The sequence below is a fragment of the Lissotriton helveticus genome, chromosome 11 (genome assembly GCF_964261635.1).
Source record: "Lissotriton helveticus chromosome 11, aLisHel1.1, whole genome shotgun sequence".
NCBI lineage: Eukaryota > Metazoa > Chordata > Amphibia > Caudata > Salamandridae > Lissotriton > Lissotriton helveticus.
Window position 1 is genome coordinate 23,227,676 of NC_136072.1, and position 25,597 is coordinate 23,253,272.

A 25,597-nucleotide genomic window follows, 5' to 3' on the forward strand; every position below is an offset into this window, starting at 1 on the left:
CCGTCTGCGACCCGAAAACAGTTTTTCAAATCTACAATATGTGATTTGGTAACTTGCTACCAAATCCCAGGCCAGATGTACAACTTTACCGTTTTGCAGATCGCAATTGTGATCTTTTGCGACTCGCAAAATGGAATGTACTACACATTTAGTGATTCTTAATGGGGTGGCAAATCACCTGCCTCAACAATATTCATGAAAAATAACAGTTGATGGACAGAATGCAGAACAATGTCATACATTCACACCCCAGTACAGAGATCTGGGCCTAAATCCATCGTTTTTTTGCTCCCTATGCCAACAATATTCATGTGGCAGGTCACAATTTGCAACCCATTGGGAATGGGCAATAACACAGGGATGGTGGTCTGCTGGGGTCAGCAGACGACCATGTCTGTGTTTGTTTTTTAATTAAAGCAACTTTTTTTTCTTTAAATGCAGCTGTTGTCCTTCAAGGAAATCGGGATGTATTTAAGAAAAAAATATATATATAGTTTCATTTTTTCAAGGACACGCAGTGGTCCTGCTCTTAAAAAATATTTTTGCTGCCAAACACAAAGGGGAAGAGGTCCACTCGTGCTATACAAAAGTCAACAAAAAATAATGCCCAACAGTTTGCCGGAGTTCCCGTGGCTGTGCCTAGCAAGGAGTTAACAGGCACCAAAGAGGTCTAAAGAGCCACCCAACCAAAGATCAGGGGTGCAATGCCAGAAAGGTGGACTTTTTACACCACCATGAAAGGTTTATGGCAGTGACAGCTGGAGTGCGTGATTATCCGCAGTAAACCCCGTGGCTAGAAGACCTGTATGGTCATCGAGGTGTCCTCTCCCGACAGACCGCGTGGACACGTCACATGCAGAACACCGCAAAGAGGCGCCTCGCCTGTGCACACAGGATCATTGTGCCACCTCTGATCCAGCGTATGCAGCGAGGGATCAAGCGCAGACCTTGCAACATTACATTTACACAAGAGGGACTGGAGGGGGTGCCAAGGTCTCCATGGCCACTCGTGCTGGGCAGTGACGCTTGGGTAGTTTCTTGAAAAGTGAGGGAAAGGGCTGAAATGCATCATATTTATCCAATACGGCACATTCCTGTCCTATCCCCGTGCACCGGTGCCGTTTCGACAGGCTTGTGTCAAAGCAAGCACACTTGCACCACCATAGTGCAAGGGTGCCTGTGTTGTAGGCAGGATTATTTTTGTGCATAGAAACAATCCATACAGGTGTTTCACTCTTTCTATGCAGCACACATAGAAAGAGGGAAGAAGGAGGTGAAATTAACATATTTCTCCTCGTTACGCTCACCTGAGGAGGTGCATCTTTCTGGTGCATTCCCTGGTTCACCAGGTGTGGTACATCTGGAAATGCGTCAAAACCCAAGGGATTTGCATGGGAACATTGACCGCAATGCATATGGAACGCCTCCCTTGTGCAGAGTAAGGAAATGCACCAATTTGAGTAGTGTTGCTTTACACCAGATGTATGAAGCCATTCAAAGCCACGAAAAGTGGCTTTACGTGGCCTCATGAATATAACTTGCAACTCTGTGTCATGCATGTACCACTTTGCATGATGCAGGCATGACGCAAGGCCCTCGTAAATATGCCCCTTGGTGTGAAGTGCAGTAAACCACAGACAGGCAGGGCAACATTACAGGACCACAGAACACTGGCAGGGTTTCCATCACCATTTCAGTTCACTTACATATTTACACATCCTTTTATTCTTGCAAAGACAGTAACTAGTGAAAAAGAAGACAAGCCTAGATAACTCGGTTACCCCTCTGATACTCACTCTGCCAGAAGCCAGAAGCTCAGCACCGTCTCCCCCTCCCTCACCGTCACGTGTGTTTTTAGGTCTTCGATGGCCTGCTCAAGGGCTCCTGGCTGGAAGGAAAAACAGGACCCAGGTCAATGAATCATTTTATATGAAGGTTTTAACTGATGTTTCCAAGGAACATTTGCACATATTTACTTACCAGACGTGTATCCCCATCTTTTCGATTTCTGTCCCATATGATTCATCCTCACATCACACATTAAGCTTTTTTGTAGAAACCCACCTGCCTTCAATCCACCTTCAGTACAGTTATTTATCCGTTGCATTTAAAGGGGGATACTTTTCAGATATATACGGGCCAATGCGCTCTGAATGTTGTTGCCCCATTCCCATGCCTTATTTTAAGGGACAGTGGCGGCTCCTCCACTAAGGCAGAGGAGCGTCGCCCCACTGCTCAAAAGCAAAAAAAATTATAATAACATATAGTTATTATCGTTTTATTTTTCCAGTGAAGTCACCCATGTTATTGTGGCACGCTTCAGCCTTGGATTCCCTCTTCCCCTTTAAGGTAGGGGAGAATCACCTCGAGAGACTCAACCAATAATGGGAGTTCTTGGTAAAAAAATATTCATACTAGGACCTAGGAAACAGTGACTACATATACTTTTGAGTATACCCAGAATGTATTTCTCGTTATTTTTTGGATACACTTTGTATAGTAAAAACCAATGTTTTCTGAATATGATTATTGGTACATCCTCATACCAACATGTTTCGGCCTCTCCAGGCGCCCAGTAAGGTTAAAGGCAAATGGCGGGCACTGAATCAGGATAAATTGGTAGTTTGCCAGCACGAGCCCTTGACAAATCTTTGACTACAGGGAGGTGCCTCTTTTTTTGCACATTAAGCAGTAGCAACCCTAGGAAGGATATTCCTGCTTCATCATTGAGGTGTGAGAGAGGTAGGCCTCATTTAGAACACCTATAATGTAACAACTATAATGTACCTCACATTATAGATAGCTAGTGATCTGCAGTAATACATTTCCCCGAAGAAGGCCTTTGACCATATTGGGCACCTGAAGAGGCCGAAACATGTTGATATGTGGCTGTACAAATCATCATATAGAGAAAAAATCCCAATACCATTGCTTTTAACTATACTGCAGGTATACCGCGTTGCCAACAGGTGCTGGAGAGTCCTACAGCACTTTGCTGGTGCTTGCGAACAGGTGCTGAAAAGACCTACAGCACTTTGTTAGTGCGTTACGAACAGGTGCTGAAAAGACCTACAGCACTTTGTTAGTGCTTTGCGAACAGGTGCTGAAAAGACCTACAGCACTTTGTTAGTGCATTGCCAACAGGTGCTGAGAAGATCTACAGCACTTTGTTAGTGCTCTGTGAACGGGTGCTGAAAAGATCTACAGCACTTTGTTAGTGGTTTGCGAACAGGAGCTGAAGAGACTTACATCGCCTTGTTAGTGCGTTGCTAACAGGCGCTGAAAAGATGTCCATCACTTTGTCAGTGAGGTGCGAAGAGGTGCTATAGTCACTGTTCATGAAGTGCTGATAAACATGGCCAGCTGGACACATCCTTGTTTCGAGCAGAAGATTGTGTCAGAGTTTCACTTGAACGAGTAGATCGGTCTGCCTGTCTTCTTTTTCCAAGTCACATGCAGCTCTGCCTAGAGGGGATTGTACAGACGCCATGTCAGGAGGGGGTGATGTGTTATTTGCCTCATGGAAGCATCTTGAATCGATCAATGCTGGCTTCTAGCTGTAGGAGATCACAAAAGTATGGTGAGATGTGACGTGTAACTCCATTTTCCCCAGTTCTGTTGACCTTCCAGAGGGATGGCACTGCTGGCACCCCCTCTAATGATCCTGACAGCCAGAGCATCTCTCAGAACAAGCCCTTCAACATGAAGTCTGCCTCTGAAGGGTGCAGCAAACACCCAGGACTCACCCTGAGTTTCTGGCTCCTGCTTTTGCAAGCTTGAGTGAGAAGCAGCCTCCCCCGCGTGCAATCACAGACCCTTCAAACTGACAACCTGTTAACCACTTTTATCAGTTTCAGGCTTCCAGTCTCCCAAGAGTCACACCGCTTGGCAGCAGGCATATGCGGGGACATTGCAGGCAGCAGTGATTGCGACTGCCAGTTACACACAGTCCTGGGGGATGTGCGGGCTGCCTTCAGCTATGGGTGCTCGTTTACAATCAATCAATCAATCATAGCATTTGTAAAGCGCACTACATACCCGTGACGGTCTCAAGGCGCTACATTTCAATAAAAAGAAAAGTATACAAGATAAAGGGCACCCGGACCACTTGAAAGCGGATAGGATGGGGTCCTTCTGACCTCTGCTGTGGACCAGCCCCTCTCCCCACCCCCAGTCTTTTCCTTCATCCTGGGTGCTTGCTGTGGGCTTCCATAAAAGAGGCTGTTTAATTGCACCAGACAGTAGTCCTCCCAGCGTCCAGTGGGAACTGGTTTTACGTCTCCATGTTGTCACCGTTGCGTCCCACATTCTGTACACTACCGTTCCTGTTACCCAAAGAAGTTAATATTGGCCTCTTTGCCTCCCCATTATGTGTGGAGGTAACAAGGCAACCCTTCTTCTGAAGCAAGCTAGCCAAAGGGTTGGTGCCCTTGGAGATGAGCAGGCCACAGAGTTCACAGGTAGATCAGAGCCGAGCCTAATACATGTAAATCTTTGCAGGTATGCATGCATTCTGATGGTATGTATTTTTATGTCGATTTGTAGAGCGCACTAATCACCCTTGAGGGTTTCCAGGCACTGGAGTAGGTGTGTAGGCCTGTGGTTCCCACAGAGTTAAGTATGGACGCGCCACTAAGCAGTCTACTAGGATATCTTTCCCTTTTCTGTGAGACAAGCCTCCCAGGCCACCAGAGGCCTTGGCACTAGTGAGCCAGGAGGCAACTCCCTTTTGGTAGTTGTTCTTGTCACTACGTATTCGGTAACAAAGTTTGTGAAGTGAACACCAAAAGGTGCTCACCAACTTGGCAATTAAGAGAAAGAAGGCTCACTAATGAAAAGTGAACTGTCCCCAATCACACATTTTGATCAAGTGCAACAAACATGTCACAGAAATGTCAAAAGGGTGTCATTCAAAGTGGTGTCTTTGCAGGTGTGACCCCTTCGATCTCAGAAGGGGACTTTGTAATAACCCTCGGTCTGTAGGATGCTGGTTTTCTCGGAATTAACCAGACAAATCGCTCCACCAACTAAGAACGTTTTTTTTTTTTTACTGCATGGAGGAGTCTCGTTCGTTATCGGACGCTTGTTTTCTGATGGATCGTTCTACCTGCAGATTCCTCACCTCGTGAAGACACCCAAGGGCCACACTAGATCAGACAAGATCCACAGATTTATTCTTCAGCAACCCTCTAGTGTTCTGTCGGTGCAGTGGCACCACGGCTCAGAAGTCGGGGAGGGGGGGGGCTCTGCACCAAAGTAATACATATATTTATCACCAATGCAGATGTTGGGAACCCACTTTGCTAGTATTTGCCCCTTGGCACCCTTGCCAAGGCACTGACTGGAGACACTGCTCCTCCTGTCATGTAAAACCTCAGGACAAACTAAACAAACCTCATGGTATGCGACGTATTGCAACAGATCCAAGACACGGCGACTGGGAATTGACCCTGCAATGTGGATTTTGAAATTAAGAACAGTGGAAAGAGGTCTTAATACGGATCAGGAACTGCAGTATTTTTAGGAGACTAGAATGTGATGCCACTTGAGGCCTCATTTTTTAACCTTCGATTATATACAGGGCATAGTATATAGCACCGAGTGATGATTGTCACTGTGTGCTCGATGTGGATGTATGCGTTGTAGAACACCCATGAACTGGTACATATAGTGACCTTGAATATTAGCTCACTATTGCTAATTTAATCTGAAGGGACAGGATTTGTCAACATTCCTGATGTTTGTACGTAGGATGGTTCTTTTTTATTCTCCCCTGTGCTATAACTCTTCCTAACTCGTCCCTCTGCCATCTTGACGTAGGCTGATAATCCACATAGCAACCGCGGCCTGATATAGAATAATTTACACACATTTCTATACAACTTCTTTCAGTCTGGGTATTTATGACAGACACACTGATGTTACATGGAGTATCATATTGATATCAAAGTGACTGCAATGGTGAGTGAACTATGAGTGAACCAGGCATGACTCTTCTGAACATTACAGCTTGGACCATTCTCACCCGTGTTATGGAGGTCAGGCTTTGACTTGCGACAGCAGGCCCTAACCGGTGTGGATTGTCACTAAGTTATAGGATGATCGTGTAATGATTTGATGTTCTTATTGGATTAGGCACTTTGACTCTCTATTGCGAGAACAAGGATCGAATTCGTTATTACACACACTTCAGAACTTGTGAATTGACACAGCAGTTGTCATTGGATTTTACAGCTCTCCTCCCCATTACAATATGGCGGTCATGGTGAGACTCGAGTTAGGAGGGTTTTGTTAGCTTTGATTCCTGCTGAGGTTTTAAGATGGCGTCTGTGCAGAACACGCGACACGTGCATGATCAGCATCTCCAACCACTGGCTGACACATCAGCGAGTATGCCTCTGCCTTTTAAGCCTATATTTTAGATTAATTTATTGGTGCTTAATTTAGATTTTGTTACATATTTTGATTAAAAGTCAGCAACATTGCCTGAGTCACACCGTAGCCTCGAGACTAAGCTTTAGGAAGCATCTCTCCTACGGTGACCGGACCGTTGTAGTAAGGTAAAGTAAGTGAGTTTAGATGATGTTTTCTGTCTTTTAGATCATTCATATTTGGTATAATGAACTAAGGGACTCCTTGGCTTTGTCGATGGCACTCCCTCCTCTGGGAGTCCTGCCTCGGGACTGGCACCACCACGGCGTCATTTCCGATGCAAGTGGTGGGCAGGGGACAGGTATTTGTAGCTGCCTCCACCCACTGGCCACCGTCTCTGTCCCTCCGCTGGACACGCTGTCACCCTCCCAACCACTTACCCTGCGTGCCAGCGTGAGGGCTGGGCTAATGAATTGTACGTATTAATGTATTCATTTGTGTTGCAGGCGGAGTTACAGGGCGATCCGGAGGCTGATTGGTATGAGGGGCACCCCTTCACGAGCACAATAGGGGTGCATTATGACAAAATTCCACAAGTCTTTACGGCAGGACCCTGGTTGAAAGTGACGGCGCCCCGTAAATCCTTCGGGCGGTTGTACGCCTGAGCAACCAGGGGCTTGCCTGGTTACGCTCCGCCCCTAAAAAGGCGTGAGTAAAAGGTATGGACTGGTGGTCCATGATATGTAAAGGGGATAACCCCCACATAAATGGGAACACCGATTGGATTGGGCACGGTGCATTTTGGCTCAGCAGGTGGGCAGGGCAGCTTAGGTTAGTCACCGCTGCCTGCCCTTGGATCGCCCATAAGTTAACCCACCAAGTTGGCATACTCCTTGTATGTAATAAACCTGCAGCAAACTTTCTCCAACAAATCTTGTGTGGACTGTTTATTTTCTGTAGTGCGACTAATAGCTGCTGAGCGGGGGGGTTGCCGATATCGGCACTATGTAACTGGCTGGCCGTTGGAGGTGTATTACGTAAGTGTATTCAGTACGCATGGGTAGTGTGTGTGTTGCTTCTGTGGTGTTTTCCATACTTTGGTGTCTTGCGACTGCAAAGGGTGTGACATGACATGGATTGAGCGTATAATCATGTTGTGTTTGAGCTTGTTTTTATTATATAGGGTATTGGCACAGTGGTACACTCGTGTGGCACGAATTGTATCGCGGTCACGTGGGCCGCACATTGATATACAGCTATTACTTTGCCAGGATGTAATGTAACAATGACCTACATATATTGTATTTTATGTTACAGATCTGACCTTGGAACTTTCCTTACTTTCAAGATTGTAATAATCAGACAGTATTGACGGTAACTATTGATCTAAGGCGTGTTTGTGTACTCCCTCTGAGATTACGGCATTATACCTTTTATTACACATATCTGGGTGACTCACTCCAAATGCCTTACTTCAAAATTAGGCCTGCAATCTGTGTTATGGATCGTGTAAACGGACGGTCCTTTTAGTTATTATATTGCATGAACCCCCAGCACTGAAATGGACCATAATTATTAATTTATCTTATTAAAATACATCCCTGTGAATCATGTGTGTTTTGATGTTGGCAAAGGACTCCTTTTGATTTTGAGCACTGACACCATTAGACTTGAGTGAAGGATTATTGTTTAATGTTTTGTTGCTAGATTAAAAGTAGGGCTCCCGGTTTTATGGCATTTATTTTTTCAACATTTCCATCTGTATTTATCCATATTTATTTTTTGCCAATTTTCTCTGTATTTATCCATATTTATTTTGTGTTTTGCGTATAATAGAAGGTGTAAAACTGTACATTTCCATATTTACTTAACTGATAGACGCGTACTCAAACGTTGATGTCTGTCGTGTTTTAGCTATTTAAGCTGTCAAATATTACATAACAATACATTCACTGGTAAATACTAGCATTATACCACAAATGTATATTGACATGCTGCTATTTAAAGAAATTTCATCCTGTTTTTTAATTTCCCATGCTGTCTATCTGCTCAGCTGTTGGGCTATAATTCATGAAAGACAGCACGGAGAGTCACTTAAAAGCATCACAATTTTCTGTATTTATCCACTTAAAAATAAATGAAGACTGAATCAGATTATTATCTGTCTGTATTTATTTGTAAAAATCCGTAAAAACGGAAAACAGGGAGCCTTAATTAAAAGGTAATCATTTTGTGTATATGTTCTAGCCCTGATGAAGCTCAGGTGATGGGGTTGGACGAAACATGTGTTGGCTAGAAGTATCATGATGAAGAATTTGGACTGAAACAAAGTTGTTGGAAATCATCTTGGCGAGGTTGAGCTTACGTTCTCCAGTGTGCTTGAAAGGACTCCTTAATCCCACCACAGCCTTGCCATGGCACTGCCCGGAGTCCAGTGGTGCATGCAGCCCGTGTTCTGTGAGAGTTAGCTGAAGATTCTGACGGTCACACAGGGATGCTGAGGAGGGGTCTTAGCGACCTGAGCATGTGGGCACAAGGACCCATCAAGGCTTGCACCCAGAGGGAGAGGGTATGGTGGTGTTTGTTCCTTCTTCCTGGAAGCCCACCCTGTGCTGTCTCTAAACAGCTCAGGAGTACCAGGGGAGGACAGGACTTCCTGGGAATTATGGTGGGTCACCTCCCGCTGCCCCACATTTATCGAAAAGACACCGGAGGACTGTTTGATTTGATATCCGCCTCTAGGAGCGTGTCGGGGGTACTCCATTTGTATGTTTGGTTAGTAAGGACATACCTTAACGAATCGCCTAGTCGAAGAAGAGCTTGTGTCTTTCATCCGTCTTCTTATGAATTAAGGGCATCGAAAGCCTTTAGATACAAGTTTTCTTTACACGAAGTGGAAATCCAAGTATTAAAGTCTCTCGCTATCCAATATCCACAAGTTGTCCTGTCAAACATCACTCTTTCTACCTTTTTAATGATCTCCTAAATTTAAGTTCAAAGTTGTACTCTACGAGGCACAAAAATATTAAAATAATTAGAGATTTGTCTATGAAGAGCAACACAGAGGTGAGGTTACATCAGAGCCAAGAGGCACTTGCTCGGATTATCCAATAGTTCCTCAACCCAGTACTATTCCTTTGCTATATCACCATTGCCACGCCCCTTTATCCATGTCCTTTTTTTCTGGTCAAATGTCTGTGCCAGTTTCAAGAACACACACTGCCTGGTCTCTAAAAAGTGTCTAGATAACCATGTCTCTTGGAAGCTTAAAATATCACAAATTTCAAATACCTTTTTCTGGTCTTAAATTAGTCAAAAGAAACACCTTCAGGTACAAATGCAGACCCTGATAGAAAGAATTAGAATTTACAGACATTCATTCACTGGAAAATGTGCCAGGTGGGCCATTTTTTACAATATTATGTTTTGGAGTAGAGGCGGTAACATAAGTATTTTCAGGAAGGGCAGAGAGTGACCATTGCAAAGGTGACACCCACAAAGTTGAAACCCCACTTTCATTCACTTTCCCCAAAAATGTGTTTGATCGTAAATGGGATCAAGACGTCACCGGACACGCCATACTTAATTTAGGTGTAGGGATCTCAATAGCAGGAAATTAAAATAACTAATCGAGCAACACACATTCCCACAATAGTAACATTCACTCCTGTCGACCATCTGCGAGGCTTACAATCTGCCGGAGTAAAGTGTAGGAGTAAAGTTCTACTCATTGCTATCTACTACGTTTAATAATTTCCCCCTTCTAATATTGGGAATTTTTGCGAATTCTTAAAAACGTTAGAAAATTACTGAAACCTGTGATGTGTAGGTTTCTAACTTCTAAAATAATATGTCTTCATCAGGGGAAACAACCTTTACAACACAACTTTTACAACGCACTACCATTACAACAAAACGTTTACAACGCAACATCCATTACAACGCATGCCATTACAACGCATGCCATTACAACGCATGACACTACAACGCACACCACTACAACGCAGTCATTACAACGCAGTCATTACAATGCATAATATTACCACCCAACGCTTACCCTACTGTTGCACCCCCTGGAGTTAGAATAGTAATTTTTACCCCTACACTATCCAACACTTACCCTACTGTTGCACTCCCTGGAGTTAGAATAGTAATTTTTACCCCTACACTATCCAATACTTACCAAACATGCAATGTAATGGTATGCGTTGTAATGGTATGCGTTGTAAAGGTAGTATGCATTGTAATAGAATGCGTTGTAAAGGTAGTTTTTTAAAATTCGTTGTAATGGCATGCCTTGTAATGGAATGCGTTGTAATGGATGTTGCGTTGTAATGGATGTTGCGTTGTAAAAAATGCGTTGTAAAGGTATGCATTGTAAAAGTATGCGTTGTAACATCATACATCCCTTCATCAGGGTTTATGTAGTGAGAGTACAGCCAGTCTCTGTAAGAAATCAACACTTAACTTGCTGCTCATCACATCTCTATAACAATATTGCAAGATCTACCTGCAAGTAGTGCAGGTAATGCATATGTTTAAATGCTATGGTACTCCTGACTTATGTTATGGCCTAATTGCAAATGTAGGGCAAAGGCCCAGACTGTATCAGGAAAACCTAATAAAATTGGTTATTAAACAAAATATATATCTCAAATACCATGGATTGCCAGAGAACAGTTTTTAAATTTCTATATCTTAAGTTCACTTCCTAAAAAAAAAAGCAAGAGTCACATCCTCACCCTGGCAACGAAGAACTTCCTGAGAAGGTACTGGCGGTCTTGGGTGCCGGGTTCACCCGGAGTTCGCGCGGCTGCTTCTGGGATGTTCTCCCGCTGCTCCCCGGAAGCTGCATCACCTCCTCCGACCATACTAGGGTTTGGGATTTCCTGCTGCCCCGCGCCGCCGAGCTCCACCGGTCGGAACTCCTCGCTATCGCCAGTTTGAGACATTTCTACAAATCTAGAAGAGAAAGAGAAACTATTATTTTGGTGATCTACTTAGAGTTAGATGATGCTGTGGGGGACACACCATACACCATTGAAGAGAAGTCCCACCATGGCATCATCGCAGGCTCTCGGAAGAGGCTGGACCAATATTAGAAGAAAAGGGTGAGGTGCTAAGATCAGCAAGCGATTGTGGCTGGTTATTTTTGGAGGGAGAACAGCCATAACAACACAGGGATTACCCCGCACTGCCATTACAAAGCGGGTATTACAACGAAAGTTGTTACAACGACTTTCGCTGGAGGGCGCTGTTGGATAGGGAATAGTTTACTTTTCTATCCAACACCTTCCCTACTGTCAACGTGGGCTGGAGTTGAATAGAAAATTAAACTATTCCACTATCCAGCACCCTCCAGCGAAAGTCGTTGTAACGACTTTCGTTGTAATCCCCGCGTTGTAATGGCATGCGGGGTAAAAGCCCGCGTTGTATTGACATACAACCTTTTTGGGGTATTCTACCTCTGGGCTGGCTTGGTGTTACCCCAGAGGTCCACGCAAAGCAGTATCCTAGAGCAAATTTACTCCCTGAATGAGAAGATACAATATCCGATTGGAAAACTGATAAATTTACCGATGCCAACTAAAGGTTTCAGGATTCTATAAATGTTACGCTTTATTATCACAAAATATCAAAATATTCTTGGCGTGTCACCCCACAGCATATACATTGATGGCACTACATGGCGGGCGACTGAATGATCTAGATTTAAGGCCTTGAGAAACTCCAGGTTCTCTCCTCGGTTTGGTAGAGGACCCCCGCCCTATTTGGGGGTCCCCACCAAGCAGCTGGGGATCTCAGCGCCTCCAGTCGCCCCGCCACAGCACCGGCTCCACTGAAGGCACTGCTCCATAGCTACGCGGGCACCATGTTTGATGCACCCGCTCTGTAAAGTATTTTGTTTTCTGAAATCAAAATGTCAAAACGCAAGTTTTTTTTATTTAAAACAATGGCATGACGTGCAGGGAGTTTTGCTTCTGCTGAATGTGGAATATTGTACATTTTACTGGCCTGAGACTGTCATGCTTAGCATGGTGGTACCTGGCATGGCAATCTAGTGATGGTCATCCTGCCCTTAACCATAGGGTGTTGTAAACCTCACTGGATAATGCTGGTGGAGCCAGCTGAGGATAAACCCATCAGTTCCCCGAACTCTAAATCCAATGTGGGCCTTTGACCTTGATGCGGCGAGGGGTGCCTGTTTTTAGCTGTTCTCCTGCTGCGACACTCCCTAAATGCCCCCTTATTCTCAAGGGGTGTATAAGATTGTTAGGAGGCTGAGTGGGCACTTTGAGATTTGACCCTGTAACCTTTCAAATAAGGTGCTTTTACAACATGGACTATGGGGATTGTGAAGTGGGCTGGTCCCACAAGGTTGAGGTGTCATAAGTAGACGCGGTAGACCAACCAGGTACATGTAGATGATGTTTATTAGTTCTTTAGATGTAGAAATCAATAGCCCCTTCAGGAGCAGCCTCCTAGCTGCTCAGCCCATCCTTAACTGACAACACTCATGCATCCAACATTCCACTCACAGACCAACACTCTAACCGGAACACTCCCACTGGCTGAGCAGCTAGATGCAGATGAGTAAAGGGACATAAATACAACATGAGGATACTACATTATCCTCTTCCTCTCAAAAATGGAAAACAAAAGAGAAAGTAACATGAAGAGAAAACTATACACAGTAAAAATATACAAGCGTTGCACAAAATGTGTAAACCCAAGAAGGAATATGAAATAACATCGCAGGAGTGAAAACAGACATCCAAGAAGAGGAAGACAGAAGAAAGCGATAGAAAAACACTAACACTAACACTATCCTCCGTTAATAATGAACAAATAAAATAAGTAAGTAGAGAATAAAGAACTCACATACTGCAAGTGAGAAAGACAAATAAATCAGAAGTGAGGGGAAAACAAAACCCCAGACAAGACTACAATGGGTGGAAAAGACACCCAAGGAAGTACTTCACACGTGAGAAGACTGTGGCGAAAACCAAATACGCCACCCCTCTTGAAAGGGACACTATGGGACTAAAACCCACGTGCAAAACTGTTTGGGACTAAAACCCAAAATCCTCTAACAAAGGTGGGACTGAAACCCCCTTAAAACAAAGGTGGGACTAAAACCCCCTTACTAAAATAAATACTAAAACAATTACTTAATAAAATACATGATGATGATGTCATGGGACTAAAAACCCACTCCAAAATGTAGCGCGTGAACAAGGGATCATGGGACTTAGAACCCACTCCCATCCCAAGGCAGGGATAAAGTAACTGTAAAAATGGGGTCACGGGACTTGAAAACCCACACCCATGCCAACAATCATCTATAGAGAACACATTATGCCAACTGGCATACTGGGGTGATGGGACTTAAAACCCACCCCCAACACTAAGAAAAGGAAAACCTGTTTCAAAGGAAATGGGACTAAAAACCCACCCATGCTAACCACACCTAAAAAGTACAAATGGAACCAGCTTATTACAGATTGCCAAGTGGGTTGATCACAATTATTGTTCTCTTTCCTTTTGCAATGATTTTGGCATTGTTGTCGAACACATTTTTAGGTCTCTGCTCTAGACGGTGCGCATGCAGTGTCTGGAATGGAGACATGCTGTATCTAAATTGTGGGCTTACAGCCCGCCCATAGGCTTCCTATTTGCTGGCAGCATCGTGGCTCCATTTTCTGTCCTCCCCATTTGTCAAGGGCATGCGTACGTCATGCCTTTTCCAGTGTTTAGCCCTTCCCAAGCGCACCGCCCAACTACATCTAAACATAAGCAGCGGTCATTGTTTCGGACTACTTTTTTATTTTTTGGGACAGTGTTCTGACTTTCAACCACGACAAGAAAAATGGCCTTTATCCCTACCTATCACAGAAACTGGCTAGGGTAATTTGATGTACAGTACGGGTCGAGAATGAGAATATGTCTATTTGAAAACTTTTTCTGAAGTCAAAGTTTTCTGAAAGGAACATACACGTCACAATCGATATTTTTGATGTCTCACAGGCAGCGGAATGCAAAACGCCATCTAAGAACTCTTAGTTCTCGTACTGTCGAAGAGTATTAAACCATTCGAAGGAGAGCGCCTTCTTAGGGTGCATATACTTAGAAGGGTAGGCATGCTTTTGCTTTCATGCAAGCTTAGTTGTATGCATTGCATCCAAATATCCCTTGTTTTGATCAGGGCAGTGATGCCACATTTGAGTGTTTGGGGGCAGTGGGGATGCCGGGGCGGTGATGAGTTCATCAAAAGGCACAATAACAGGGCAGACTTGTAATAGATAGCTGACTCCTGTACATTTGCCATCCATTTAAAACAAAGCTAAGAGATTCATTTGTATATGTTAAGGTTTCAGTATAAAACCGGCGCCCAACTTTACAAAGAGGCCAGTCTCTTTAAAAAGCCACTAGGGTTGGATGGAAGTCAGTCACATGACTATGTTTTTTTTCCCATTATCAGCCTTAACCCAGAGAACAAAATTATGAGGGGCCGAAAGGGTGAAAGGAGGGAGAAAAATATAGGAAACAGTGGCAACCTGCAAGAGTAAGACAGACGGGAAGTGTAGGGTCACAAGCAGAGACGCATTTACCATGTTTGCATCAAAGCCCATGGTTGCTGCGCTAGGTTACCGGCTGTGCACATTTCTCCTTTTGTTTACCCACTTCACATTCAGTAATGCTAGCCCGGAGCATAGCAGGAAAGGGAGACTTGGTACCTGGAGAAAGTTCTAGCACAGTTGTACCAAACAATTAATTCTCTTGGGGAAGAGGAGGTGGCATAATGGCCAGACCTGCTGACTTTAAGAGCTGGGGAACCAGGCTCGAGTCTCGGCTCAATATCCTGTGATTCTGGGGAGATCACCTAATGTCTCTGTACCTACAAAAAAGAATATGTCCTTGTGTAATGTTACTGGTGTGCATGCAAAGCGCTCCAATACCATCGGGTCGAGTTTGCGCTATATAAAACTGCAAAAACAATCCAGGCGAAAATTAAGCATGGATGTGTGGAATGGCCAGCAGACTGGAATTTAGCCAATCAATAAGGAGAGCTGGCTCAGTGTTCTGTTTTTACCCAAGGCTCTCTGTCCTAAATTACTAATATTGACAGATACCCCGGAACTGCACGGAAATGGTGTACAATTGACACACAGCATTTATTTATTTATTTATTGATCTTCTTAAGCGCGACAGCTACCCGAAAAGGGTTTCCCGGCGCTGAGAAATACAACTAGCAGTAGGAGTAAGAGAACGCACAGTTATTGATTAAAAAGCCAGGTCTTAAGGGCTTTGGGAAAATGAGCGTAGCAGCCCTCAGAACGAATATCAAAAGGAAGTGAGTTCCAAAGCTTGGGCCCTATAAAGGCGAAAGACCTGCCGCCCATTCTGGACAGTCTGAACCTGGGTACCGAAAATAAAATTTGAGAGTCTGAACGGAGGGAGCGGGAAGGAAGGTAGACATTAACAAGGGTTTGCAAGTAGCTGGGAGCAGTTTTCATCCTGATCTTGAACATATAGCTGAGTGCCTTGAATTTCACTCGGCGGTCCACCCTCAGCCAGTGAAGATCTCGAAGACGACCAGCCATGTGATCAGTTTTGCGGCAGCCGCTAAGCAAACGAGCGGCTGCATTCTGCATTTAGTGAGTCCAAGAGGCCTGGTTGAGGTTAGAGGTAGAGCTGGAGTAAGACTGGTGCAAGTAAGAAGTCCTGAGGTATGCCAAAAGGAGTGGGTCGAGGTTCAGGGAGGATAATATTGATATATTACTGATCAATTGGGAGGGTTCATTGAGGTAGGACCATACTGCTGAATTTTATTCTTTTTCCATTTTGAGAACCATTGGAGTGAATTCACGGAGGGCTGCTGAAGCAATTTTGAAATCATTTGTTGTTAAAATATTTACTTATTTCTTCTCAGAGGAAGCATCACATTGTTAGCGATATTCCGGCCTAGTGTTCCAGAGTTTACGGCTCTGGGGAGTCTACATTTTAAGAGGCTCAGTTGGGAGTGGTGGAAGAGGGGGAGATAGGGATTTCAAATCAGATCCCTAGATGGCCTGGCCCTTCTACTAAGAAAGAGTTTCCAAATGTAAGCTGGTCTGTTTTAGCAATGATCAGGTCGTTGAGTAGCATTTTATGTGTGACTACTTTCTGGGAGGAAGGAAGCAAGAGATGTCGGTGATGCACTGGCGGTGTCTCCCCGGTGGACATTCAAGTCCCCAAGCAATACACGTCTGATACTGAAGAAGCTTTCAGAGAGAGCGAGGAAATCATAAGGGCCACCAGGAAATTGTTACTTCATCTGGGATTGTGGTGAACAATATTGGATTGTACACAAGATGTGTTAAGCTTGGTTTCTCCTTCCAAGCATTGGAAATGTTGGTAGGGGAGCAAATTTATGACATTGCATTTGATGGTGTCTTTAGGAATTTGTACACCTCTCCCCATTTTGTCTTCTCTACTCATCCACAGAATAGAGTCCCCCTTGCGGGCGCAGAAGTTCTAAGATGGGCTGAGAGTGGGTCTTAAGCCTTGTCTTGTCTCGGTGAGGAACAAGAAGTCTAGATCCAGAGACGCGACCATGTCCCTAGTTTTAGCTTCAAGAGCATTGTTCAATCTGCAGTTCTGCACCACGCGCTTAAGAAAGTTTGTGATTGTTGGTTCAGCGTTTCCTTTCACTTATTAATGTTTTTGGATCAGAGGGTGTGTTTTTATTTTCTCTCTGTAGTGAAATTCTTTTAGGTCATCTACTTAAAGAGAGGGGTTTATTTTCAAGAGTTTGTTAAAATTGATATGAGGATTTTTAAATATTTGATATCAGATAATTTCCCATCTAGATGTTTTGTGCATTTAACTTGAAGGGGTGTCTTTTCTGCAGGGTAGATTCGGGATTTCACTCAGCAAATGTATTGTGGTAGCAATATAATCCATTATTGGGTAAGGGTGCACCAAGACTCCCTTTCTAATGTTGGTTTTGGATTTTCCTAGTCGTAGCCTGTGTGTTTGTTAGATGTTTACAAACTGAAGTCTGGTTTCAAGTTGTAGCAAGTAAATGGCTTTTGCTTACCTTACTTAATATCTGTGCTATGGGGGTCTTAGTCTCCGTAAGCTGCTTTGTTATGGGTAGGTTGCAGAATACCTTCTTTGTTGGTGGTTAAAGTCTTGTTGTGGGGGGTGCACCCAGCTTTTGCTTGATCTCAATAAATGCCAAACCGGAATCCTAAGAGCTCCAGAGTAGCCGCATTAAAGACCCCTGTGTGGTCAGCAGTAATCTCATGTACATCTTTTATAGCCTAGAAGGAAACCTTAGTATCTCTTATGGTTTCAGGTAACATGTATTATCTCTACTGTGTTTTCTATAGATTCACCATTTTGGAGTTTGTTGGGAAAACAATTGTGTTTCGTTCATTTGTCTATTCCAGATTTAAGAGCTCCTCTCCATAGTGTTAGCCCCTCTGAATTCACATTTTCAGCAGACATGTGTCCCATAATATCTCAGCAGTTCGGTGTTACTTAATTTCAACATCTCAGCAGTCTTCTGTTACTTAACTTCCACATCTCAGCAGTCTTCTGTTACTTAATTTCAACATCTCAGCAGTCTTCTGTAACTTAACTTCCACATCTCAGCATTCTTCTGTTACTTAACTTCCACATCTCAGCAGTCTTCTGTTACTTAACTTCCACATCTCAGCAGTCTTCTGTTACTTAACTTCCACATCTCAGCAGTCTTCTGTTACTTAACTTCCACATCTCAGCAGTCTTCTGTTACTTAATTTCAACATCTCAGCAGTCTTCTGTCACTTAATTTCAACATCTCAGCAGTCTTCTGTTACTTAACTTCCACATCTCAGCAGTCTTCTGTTACTTAACTTCCACATCTCAGCAGTCCTGTCACTTAAGTTCCACATCTCAGCAGTCCGGTCACTTAAGTTCCACATCTCAGCAGCCCTGTCACTTAAGTTCCACATCTCAGCAGTCCTGTCACTTAAGTTCCACATCTCAGCAGCCCTGTCACTTAAGTTCCACATCTCAGCAGTCCTGTCACTTAAGTTCCACATCTCAGCAGCCCTGTCACTTAAGTTCCACATCTCAGCAGTCCTGTCACTTAAGTTCCACATCTCAGCAGGCATGTATCACTTGATTTCAATATCTCAGCTGTGGTGTCTCCCTTAAGTCCCTCATCTCAGCAGTCTCACATAACATGGTGGACGAGGTGACACTAACTAGTTTTGGTAAACCTTTCCTGCCCATTTGGCAGGACCTCTACTGTAGTGAGTGGCCAGGGCTGACATGGCGGTGTTTCTGCAGGTCCAAACGCTTGGTGGCCTGCTCATCAAAGCAAACTTTTGTCACAATTCTTTTCTAGCGCATCCTTGATTTTTCAAAACATCAGAAGGACTTAATCATTGTAGACTAAAGGATTTGCAGAGAATCACAGGATGTTGAGTTGAAGCCGGGACTCGAACGCGGCTCCCTAGTTGTCAAAGTTTGCAGCTCTGGCCTTTAGGCCACACCTCGTCTAGGAATAATTACAAACTTGGAAACAAAAACAACATGTAGCTATCAATGTTGGACTAAGTGAGTAGCAACATGATGAACCCTGAGTACACAGAACCCGAGAAGTGGACTGAAGAATTGATTGAAGTGAAAGTAAAGTGGGCCGAGATAGAACATCACATAGAGAACAGCAGCAATGCAACAGAAACAGGATGGGCCGGAATTAGATGTAGTGAAAATAAAAATAAAGTTTAAACATAAATTCTGCAAATTTTAAGTAGTTTTGTCGAGATTCACCCCCACTCACCCAGTACTTACCTCCACGCAGCGCCGCTTTACTTGTGTCTAAATCCACAGTGTCTTTTCCCAGCACACAATCTTGTGTTTTTATTTCTTTTAAATGTAGCCAGTCCTTCGCTGCTGTGAACCCTCGGAGGCTCAAGGGAAAGTCTAACCTCTTTCTACTCCTTTCAGTAGTGACACCGAGGGCAGACTGTGTACTGAGGGCGTCAGACGCCCTGAATAAACAGGTTTTGCTGCAGTTCAAAATAACAGCTTCACTGGACTTCTGGGAGCTGCACAGGGCTGTCTCCAAGGCCTCTCTTTGGCCAGGTACACGAGGTTAAATCGAAATTATCAGTTAAGGGGGAAACGGCCACTACAACGCGGCTGTTTCCACTAATACCTTAACCACGCATGCATTACAACGCATGCGTGGTTACTACGAAAGCCTTTACCACGCATACCTTTACTACGAGGTACGTAGTAAAGGCATGTGTGGTAAAGGGTTAAAAAAAGGGGGGGCTTGGGGGGGTTCTCCCCCCCCAAAAAAAAACTCACCAGAAGAAACGTCGAGATGTGCAGGAAAATGGCGTCGTTTAAGAGGAAACGGAGAGGAACTTCCGCTTCCTCTTAACTACGTCCGACTTCACCACGGGAGAAATCGAGGAAAAGGTTATGCGCAAAAAAAACATTCCGTTGTAACGCATGCGTGCTAAAGGCATGCGTTGCAACGGAATGCGTTGTAAGAACATACAACCCAGTTAAGGTTGGTTTCAGCTGCTACGTTGTGCTCCGAGAGCGCTTCGAGTGGGTTCTGGCGCTTTGCACTGGTGGAGGACAACACAGGAAACATGCACACGAACAGAGAAACACAAAGAGGGGCTTGGGGAGCAGAGAACCCTGGTGGGATTGTTCTGGCAGCCCTGTCTGTGCGTGACTCTCTCTAAACTCCACGTGCTTGCACGTACATATGGTGTTGTATTGCAGCATTTTTATAGTGCTTACTATCCCTATGTGGGGTGTTGAAGCGCTTGCCTGCATTAGTAGCATGCTACACCATGTAGCGTGGGTGGTTGGAAGGATGTTGTCTTCGTTTCGATCCTGTGGGGTAAGTTTTCCATGTTGTGCGTGATGACCACCGAGGAGCGGTTATCGTGGGTCGCAGCGCGTACCAGTGTGGTGGATGATGACGTGTGAGAGACAGATGCACAGTTGTATGTTGTTCAGTGTGCTCTGTGGCTTTGAACAGCTCTGCAGGTCCCTTTATGGTATTTCATATGATATAGTCTGCGTAGCGGGTTACCGCACGGGGTTGTCCAATCTGAGATTTAGTGTATAGTTGCGGCCCTGAGCCGGCAGGGTTCGAGGGAGAGAGAAGCGGAGCCATCTGCTGGGAAGAGCATTTTATTTTCATCCCATATCGGAGTGTCTTTGTGAGATGTAAAGAAGCAGCCAGATGTTACGTCTGGCGTCCCGATTCGGAGGACAACACCGGCTACACATAGCCTGCAGAACGAGGCTCTTTGGCAGCTTATTAAGGCCTGCCTATTACCTTTGGGGCACCAACATTGGATCACGTATTGGAAACTACTTCTTTATGGCAACTGGATATATATCTCTACACCTGGTGATTGAAGCAACTTTATGAGTTACCGGCAAAACGAATATTGACTAAATTTTGCCATCAGTTATATATCCTTTTGGTTGGTGCCTTGATCCTCGTCATATCGGCATAAACCAACTTTGAATATTTGGTGACACACCCCAGTGATTACTAATCGAATTCTTTGGCTAATATTTTCGATATACGTGAAGTTCAAATTGACGTCATACTGCGCTACAGTCTCCGGAATTTCCAATCCAGACCCTTACTTTTACTCTGCCCTGAAGAAGCTCCCGGTGTGGGAGCGAAACGCGTTGGCTGTCTTATGCACTTCTGAAAAAAAAGAACAATAAAAGAAATTTTGATACAACTGGATGCCTCTGCAAATTACTTTCTAATTGGTGCTGCCTCCACGTTTCTTCAAGATGTTACAGTTGTTTGGGATCTGCAGTCATTGATTAGGTCAAAGTCCTCCGTTTCACCTGCGGCGCGGGAAAGATCGCTTTGGTTTTTCCAGGCCTGTTCATATGCGGCACGATCAGTGCCAACTTTTCCAAGCTGTGGTGACGGACAGTTCTCATCAAAATGCAGGTGTAATTTTAACTTTCTTTTCAGCGGTTTCACTAAAAGTGAATATCTTTGGTAAACATAAGAAAGGTGCATTTTACTTAAGGCCCCCAGTTTTCTTTTTTGACTGATTTTTACCGATAAATACAGACAGAAAATGCAGCCTTTCGTGATTCCCAGGATAACAGCTGAGCAGATGGGCAGCACGGGAAGTTCAAAAACATGTTGAGATTTACCTGAATGCAGACATATGTTAACATATGTTTGTACCATAATGCTAATATCTACCTGTGGGTGAAATGTTTCGCTATATTTGTCTGCTTAATTTACCAAAAAGTGACATGCAGCAAACTAGAGTGCACCTTTAAAGGTAAAATCAATGTGGAAATAGACCAATTTACGACTCCATTTATTCGCAAAACAAAAAAGAAATATGGGGACATACCAATGAGGTGGCTAAAAAATAAATATGGATAAAGACAGACAGAAATGTTAAAAAAATATAAACACCATACAACCAGGAGCCCTAATTTTATCATGAAAAAAATATGAGCAAAATGATGTTCAGACCCTCCAGATGACAGACGAATGACATATGTACAAGTCCCCCCAGCTCTTGGAGCCTTGCTAAAATCCCTTGGAAACAATAGTAAGACTAGGGTGTAAGCAGGGCTATATGTGGGGTGGGGAATATGGCTCATTACATCTTGATGTATTTCAACGCGTGCTTTTACAATGTGGTCGTTACAACAACCACGTTGTTAGTACGCAATGAATTTACATCACAACGACTTCCACTAGGGGGTGCTCTGGACTAAGGAATAGTATTAATTACTATTCCTACTCCAGTTTGCGCAACAGTAGGTAAGGTGTTGGAATGTATTTCCAATACCTCAGGGCCCCCTAGTGCAAGTCGTTGTAATGACTTGCGATGTAAATGCATCGCGTACTAACAACGCGGTCGTTGTAACGACCACGTTGTAATAGTAGCGCGATGTAATGACAGCGTTGTAAACGCTGTTTCCCCGGGTGGGTCCTCTTGGGTCTGTGATCCGACAGCAATTAAAAGGAGACTTTGGAACGAGTCCCTATCGGTATCTCTATTCATCTCCTTACCTTTTCTGGCAAAAAACACTTTTCATTTTCTCGACTGTGGCTGTAAAACTCCTAAAGATATTCCATGTAACCCTTGTTTACATTTCACATGTTTTATTTCATCTTGCATTCCGTAGGAGCATTTAGCTTTGAACCTGGTGTGATTCCGTAGTTTCTGATTTCCACATACAACATATGACTTCTGTATAATGAAGCCTTTGCCAAGTAACGTTTCTGGCCCCCCCCCTAAGGTTTGCTTTTAGGTCAGGGAGAAGAGGGGAAACCAACAAATATAATAGAAAAAGAACTCCCTCGTGACCTTTACACTATTTTGTTCAGGGTAGAACCTCTGATTATCGAGGGCATAAACACATTACAATGACACAATCTATTTACTTTTTCATTTTTTTTTTTTTTGAAAACAGATTTTATTGATTGCATAGTAAGCACATATTACGCAATGCTCTGTCATCCAGAGACAATCACCATCATCAATGTACCAATCACAGATGCAGTCATTTCCTATGATGAAGCAGAATGTACAAACAATAAGTGGAACTATGAAACCCCCCTCCACCCCCCGCGCGCCGCTGCCTGCTCCTCCTGTAACATGTACATCAAGTATAATGTGTGCCATGCGCACCGATGTGCCAACCGTATAATCATGGCTGTCGAACTGTCAAGTAGGCTGGATGGCATTGTCCTCAGGTGGCGGGTCCAGCTCCAGACCACGATAGTCCGCCCACCTCTTTCAGATTTTGAAGTGCTTTCGAGGGCAGCCCCTAGCCACATATACGGGTTGTTCCAGCCCCATACAGAAGCCCATCCCATTTTTCCAGGCCATGAGCGTACTTTTTCATTTTTATTTAAATTATTGTTTTAATTTGATTACTTCTTTTTTTATCATTATTTTGAGTTAAAAAATATTTTTTTTATATTTTCTTAATTTCAAATTGCATTATTTCCATCTTAAATCACAATACAAAATTCATAAATCCTACAAGGATTTGGCCAAATCGTTGTAAAATCCCACCAAAGTGGTTCCATACTGGACAACAGATAGAAAAACAAGCATTTGCAATGCAATAGGTCTCGCATTAGGAAAGTTTGAGCTGTTGGTATTGTAAATGACAAATTTTATATTTATGTGTTGGTTTTGAAAATAGCGAAATTAATAGCTTTGTTATTTACAATGCCAATAGTTTTAACTTTCGCAAATGTGACACCTATAGCATTTGTAATGCAATATGTGTTGTATTTACGTGACTTAAATGTATTGATATTACTAATAACAATGTAGCATAATTATGTGGCAATGAGTGGTATTGTGTGGAGTGTGTTGCATTCAGTACAGTGTAATTATGTGGTGTGTAATTATGTGGCACTGAGTGGTATTTGGAGTGTATGTTGCATCAAGTGCAGTGTAATTATGTGGCATGTAATTATGTGGCACTGAGTGGAATTTGGAGTGTATGTTGCATTGAGGGCAGTGTAATTATGTGGCGTGTAATTATGTGGCACTGAGTGGTATTTGGAGTGTATGTTGCATTGAGTGTAGTGTAATTATGGGGTGTGTAATTATGTGGCACTGAGTGGTATTTGGAGTGTATGTTGCATTGAGCGCAGTCTAATTATTTAGCATACAATTATGTGACACTGAGTGGTATTGTCTGGAGTGTATTTTGTATTCAGTAGAGTCTAAATATGTGGCATGTAATTATGTGGCACTGAGTGGTATTGTTTGGAGTGTATGTTGCATTGAGTGCAGTGTAGTTATGAAGCATAATTATGTGGCACTGAGTGGTATTGTGTGGTGTGTTGCATTTAGTAGAGTGTAATTATGTGGTGTGTAATTATGTGGCACTGAGTGGTATTTGGAGTGTATTTTGCATTGAGTGCAATGTAATTATGTGGCGTGTAATTATGTGGCACTGAGTGGTATTTGGAGTGTATGTTGCATTGAGTGCAGTGTAATTATGTGGCACTGAGTGGTACTGAGCGTATGTTGCATTGAGTGCAATGTAGTTATGAAGCATAATTATGTGGCACTGAGTGGTATTGTGTGGAGTGTGTTGCATTCAGTAGAGTGTAATTATGTGGCGTGTAATTATGTGACACAGTGGTATTTGGAGTGTATGTTGCGTTGAGTGCAGTGTAATTATGTGGCGTGTAATTATGTGGCACTGATTGGTATTTGGAGTGTATGTTGCATTGAGTGCAGTGTAATTATGTGGCTTGTAAGGTGGCACAGAGTGGTATTTGGAGTGTACGTTGCATTGAGTGCAGTGTAATTATGTGGTGTGTAATTGTGGCACTGAGTGGTATTCTGTGGAGTGTGTGTTGCATTCAGTAGAGTGTAATTATGTGGCGTGTAATTATGTGGCACAGAGTGGTATTTGGAGTGTATGTTGCATTGAGTGCAGTGTAATTATGTGGCTTGTAAGGTGGCACAGAGTGGTATTTGGAGTGTACGTTGCATTGAGTGCAGTGTAATTATGTGGCGTGTCATTGTGGCACTGAGTGGTATTCTGTGGAGTGTGTGTTGCATTCAGTAGAGTGTAATTATGTGGCGTGTAATTATGTGGCACAGAGTGGTATTTGGAATGTATGTTGCATTGAGTGCAGTGTAATTATGTGACGTGTAATTATGTGGTGCGGAGTGGTATTTGGAGTGTATGTTGCGTTGAGCACAGTGGAATTATGTATTATGTGGAGTGTATGTTGTATTCAGTAGAGTGTAATTGTGTGGCGTGTAATTATGTGTTGGTCTGACTTGTTACAACCATGGCAAATCAATGTCAAGCTATGAAAAATTGAATCCTTTCTTTGTCTAAAACATTTTAAAGGATGTGCTTTTAGTGAGACAACCAACTTATACTAATTTTACTTTTAGTTACATAACAATGTACAGTTATCGTCCGGGCTTTTCTTTAGAGACGGACTTGTCACTTTTTGCAGCTCTATTTACATATGTTGATTAACTATTTGTTGCTTTATCCAAGCTCCCGAACTCAGAATACCATGTGAATGGGTGCCTTTAGAAACGGGCTCCACTCAGCCACTAATGCCGCAAACGTTTATCATGCCGGGTGGAGGGCCGTGGGCACAACTATTGCAGTAACAGAGTGCGGATCTAACCACTGCCACTTACACCCAAGGTCAGTA

General features: G+C 43.5%; 1 protein-coding gene across 2 annotated transcripts in view; it reads right to left on the reverse strand.

The window, feature by feature from the left end:
* TPRG1 (tumor protein p63 regulated 1) overlaps positions 1-25,597 on the reverse strand; it is a 254,173-nt gene that overhangs the window by 177,001 nt on the left and 51,575 nt on the right. For both annotated transcript variants that reach the window (XM_078668037.1, XM_078668036.1), the window contains exons 2-3: positions 11,115-11,334; positions 1,797-1,888 (exon numbers count right to left, since the gene is read on the reverse strand). In XM_078668037.1, coding sequence (XP_078524163.1) covers positions 1,797-1,888; positions 11,115-11,324 — 302 coding nt within the window. In that variant the 5' untranslated portion in view covers positions 11,325-11,334. The remainder of the gene's footprint in view (positions 1-1,796; positions 1,889-11,114; positions 11,335-25,597) is intronic.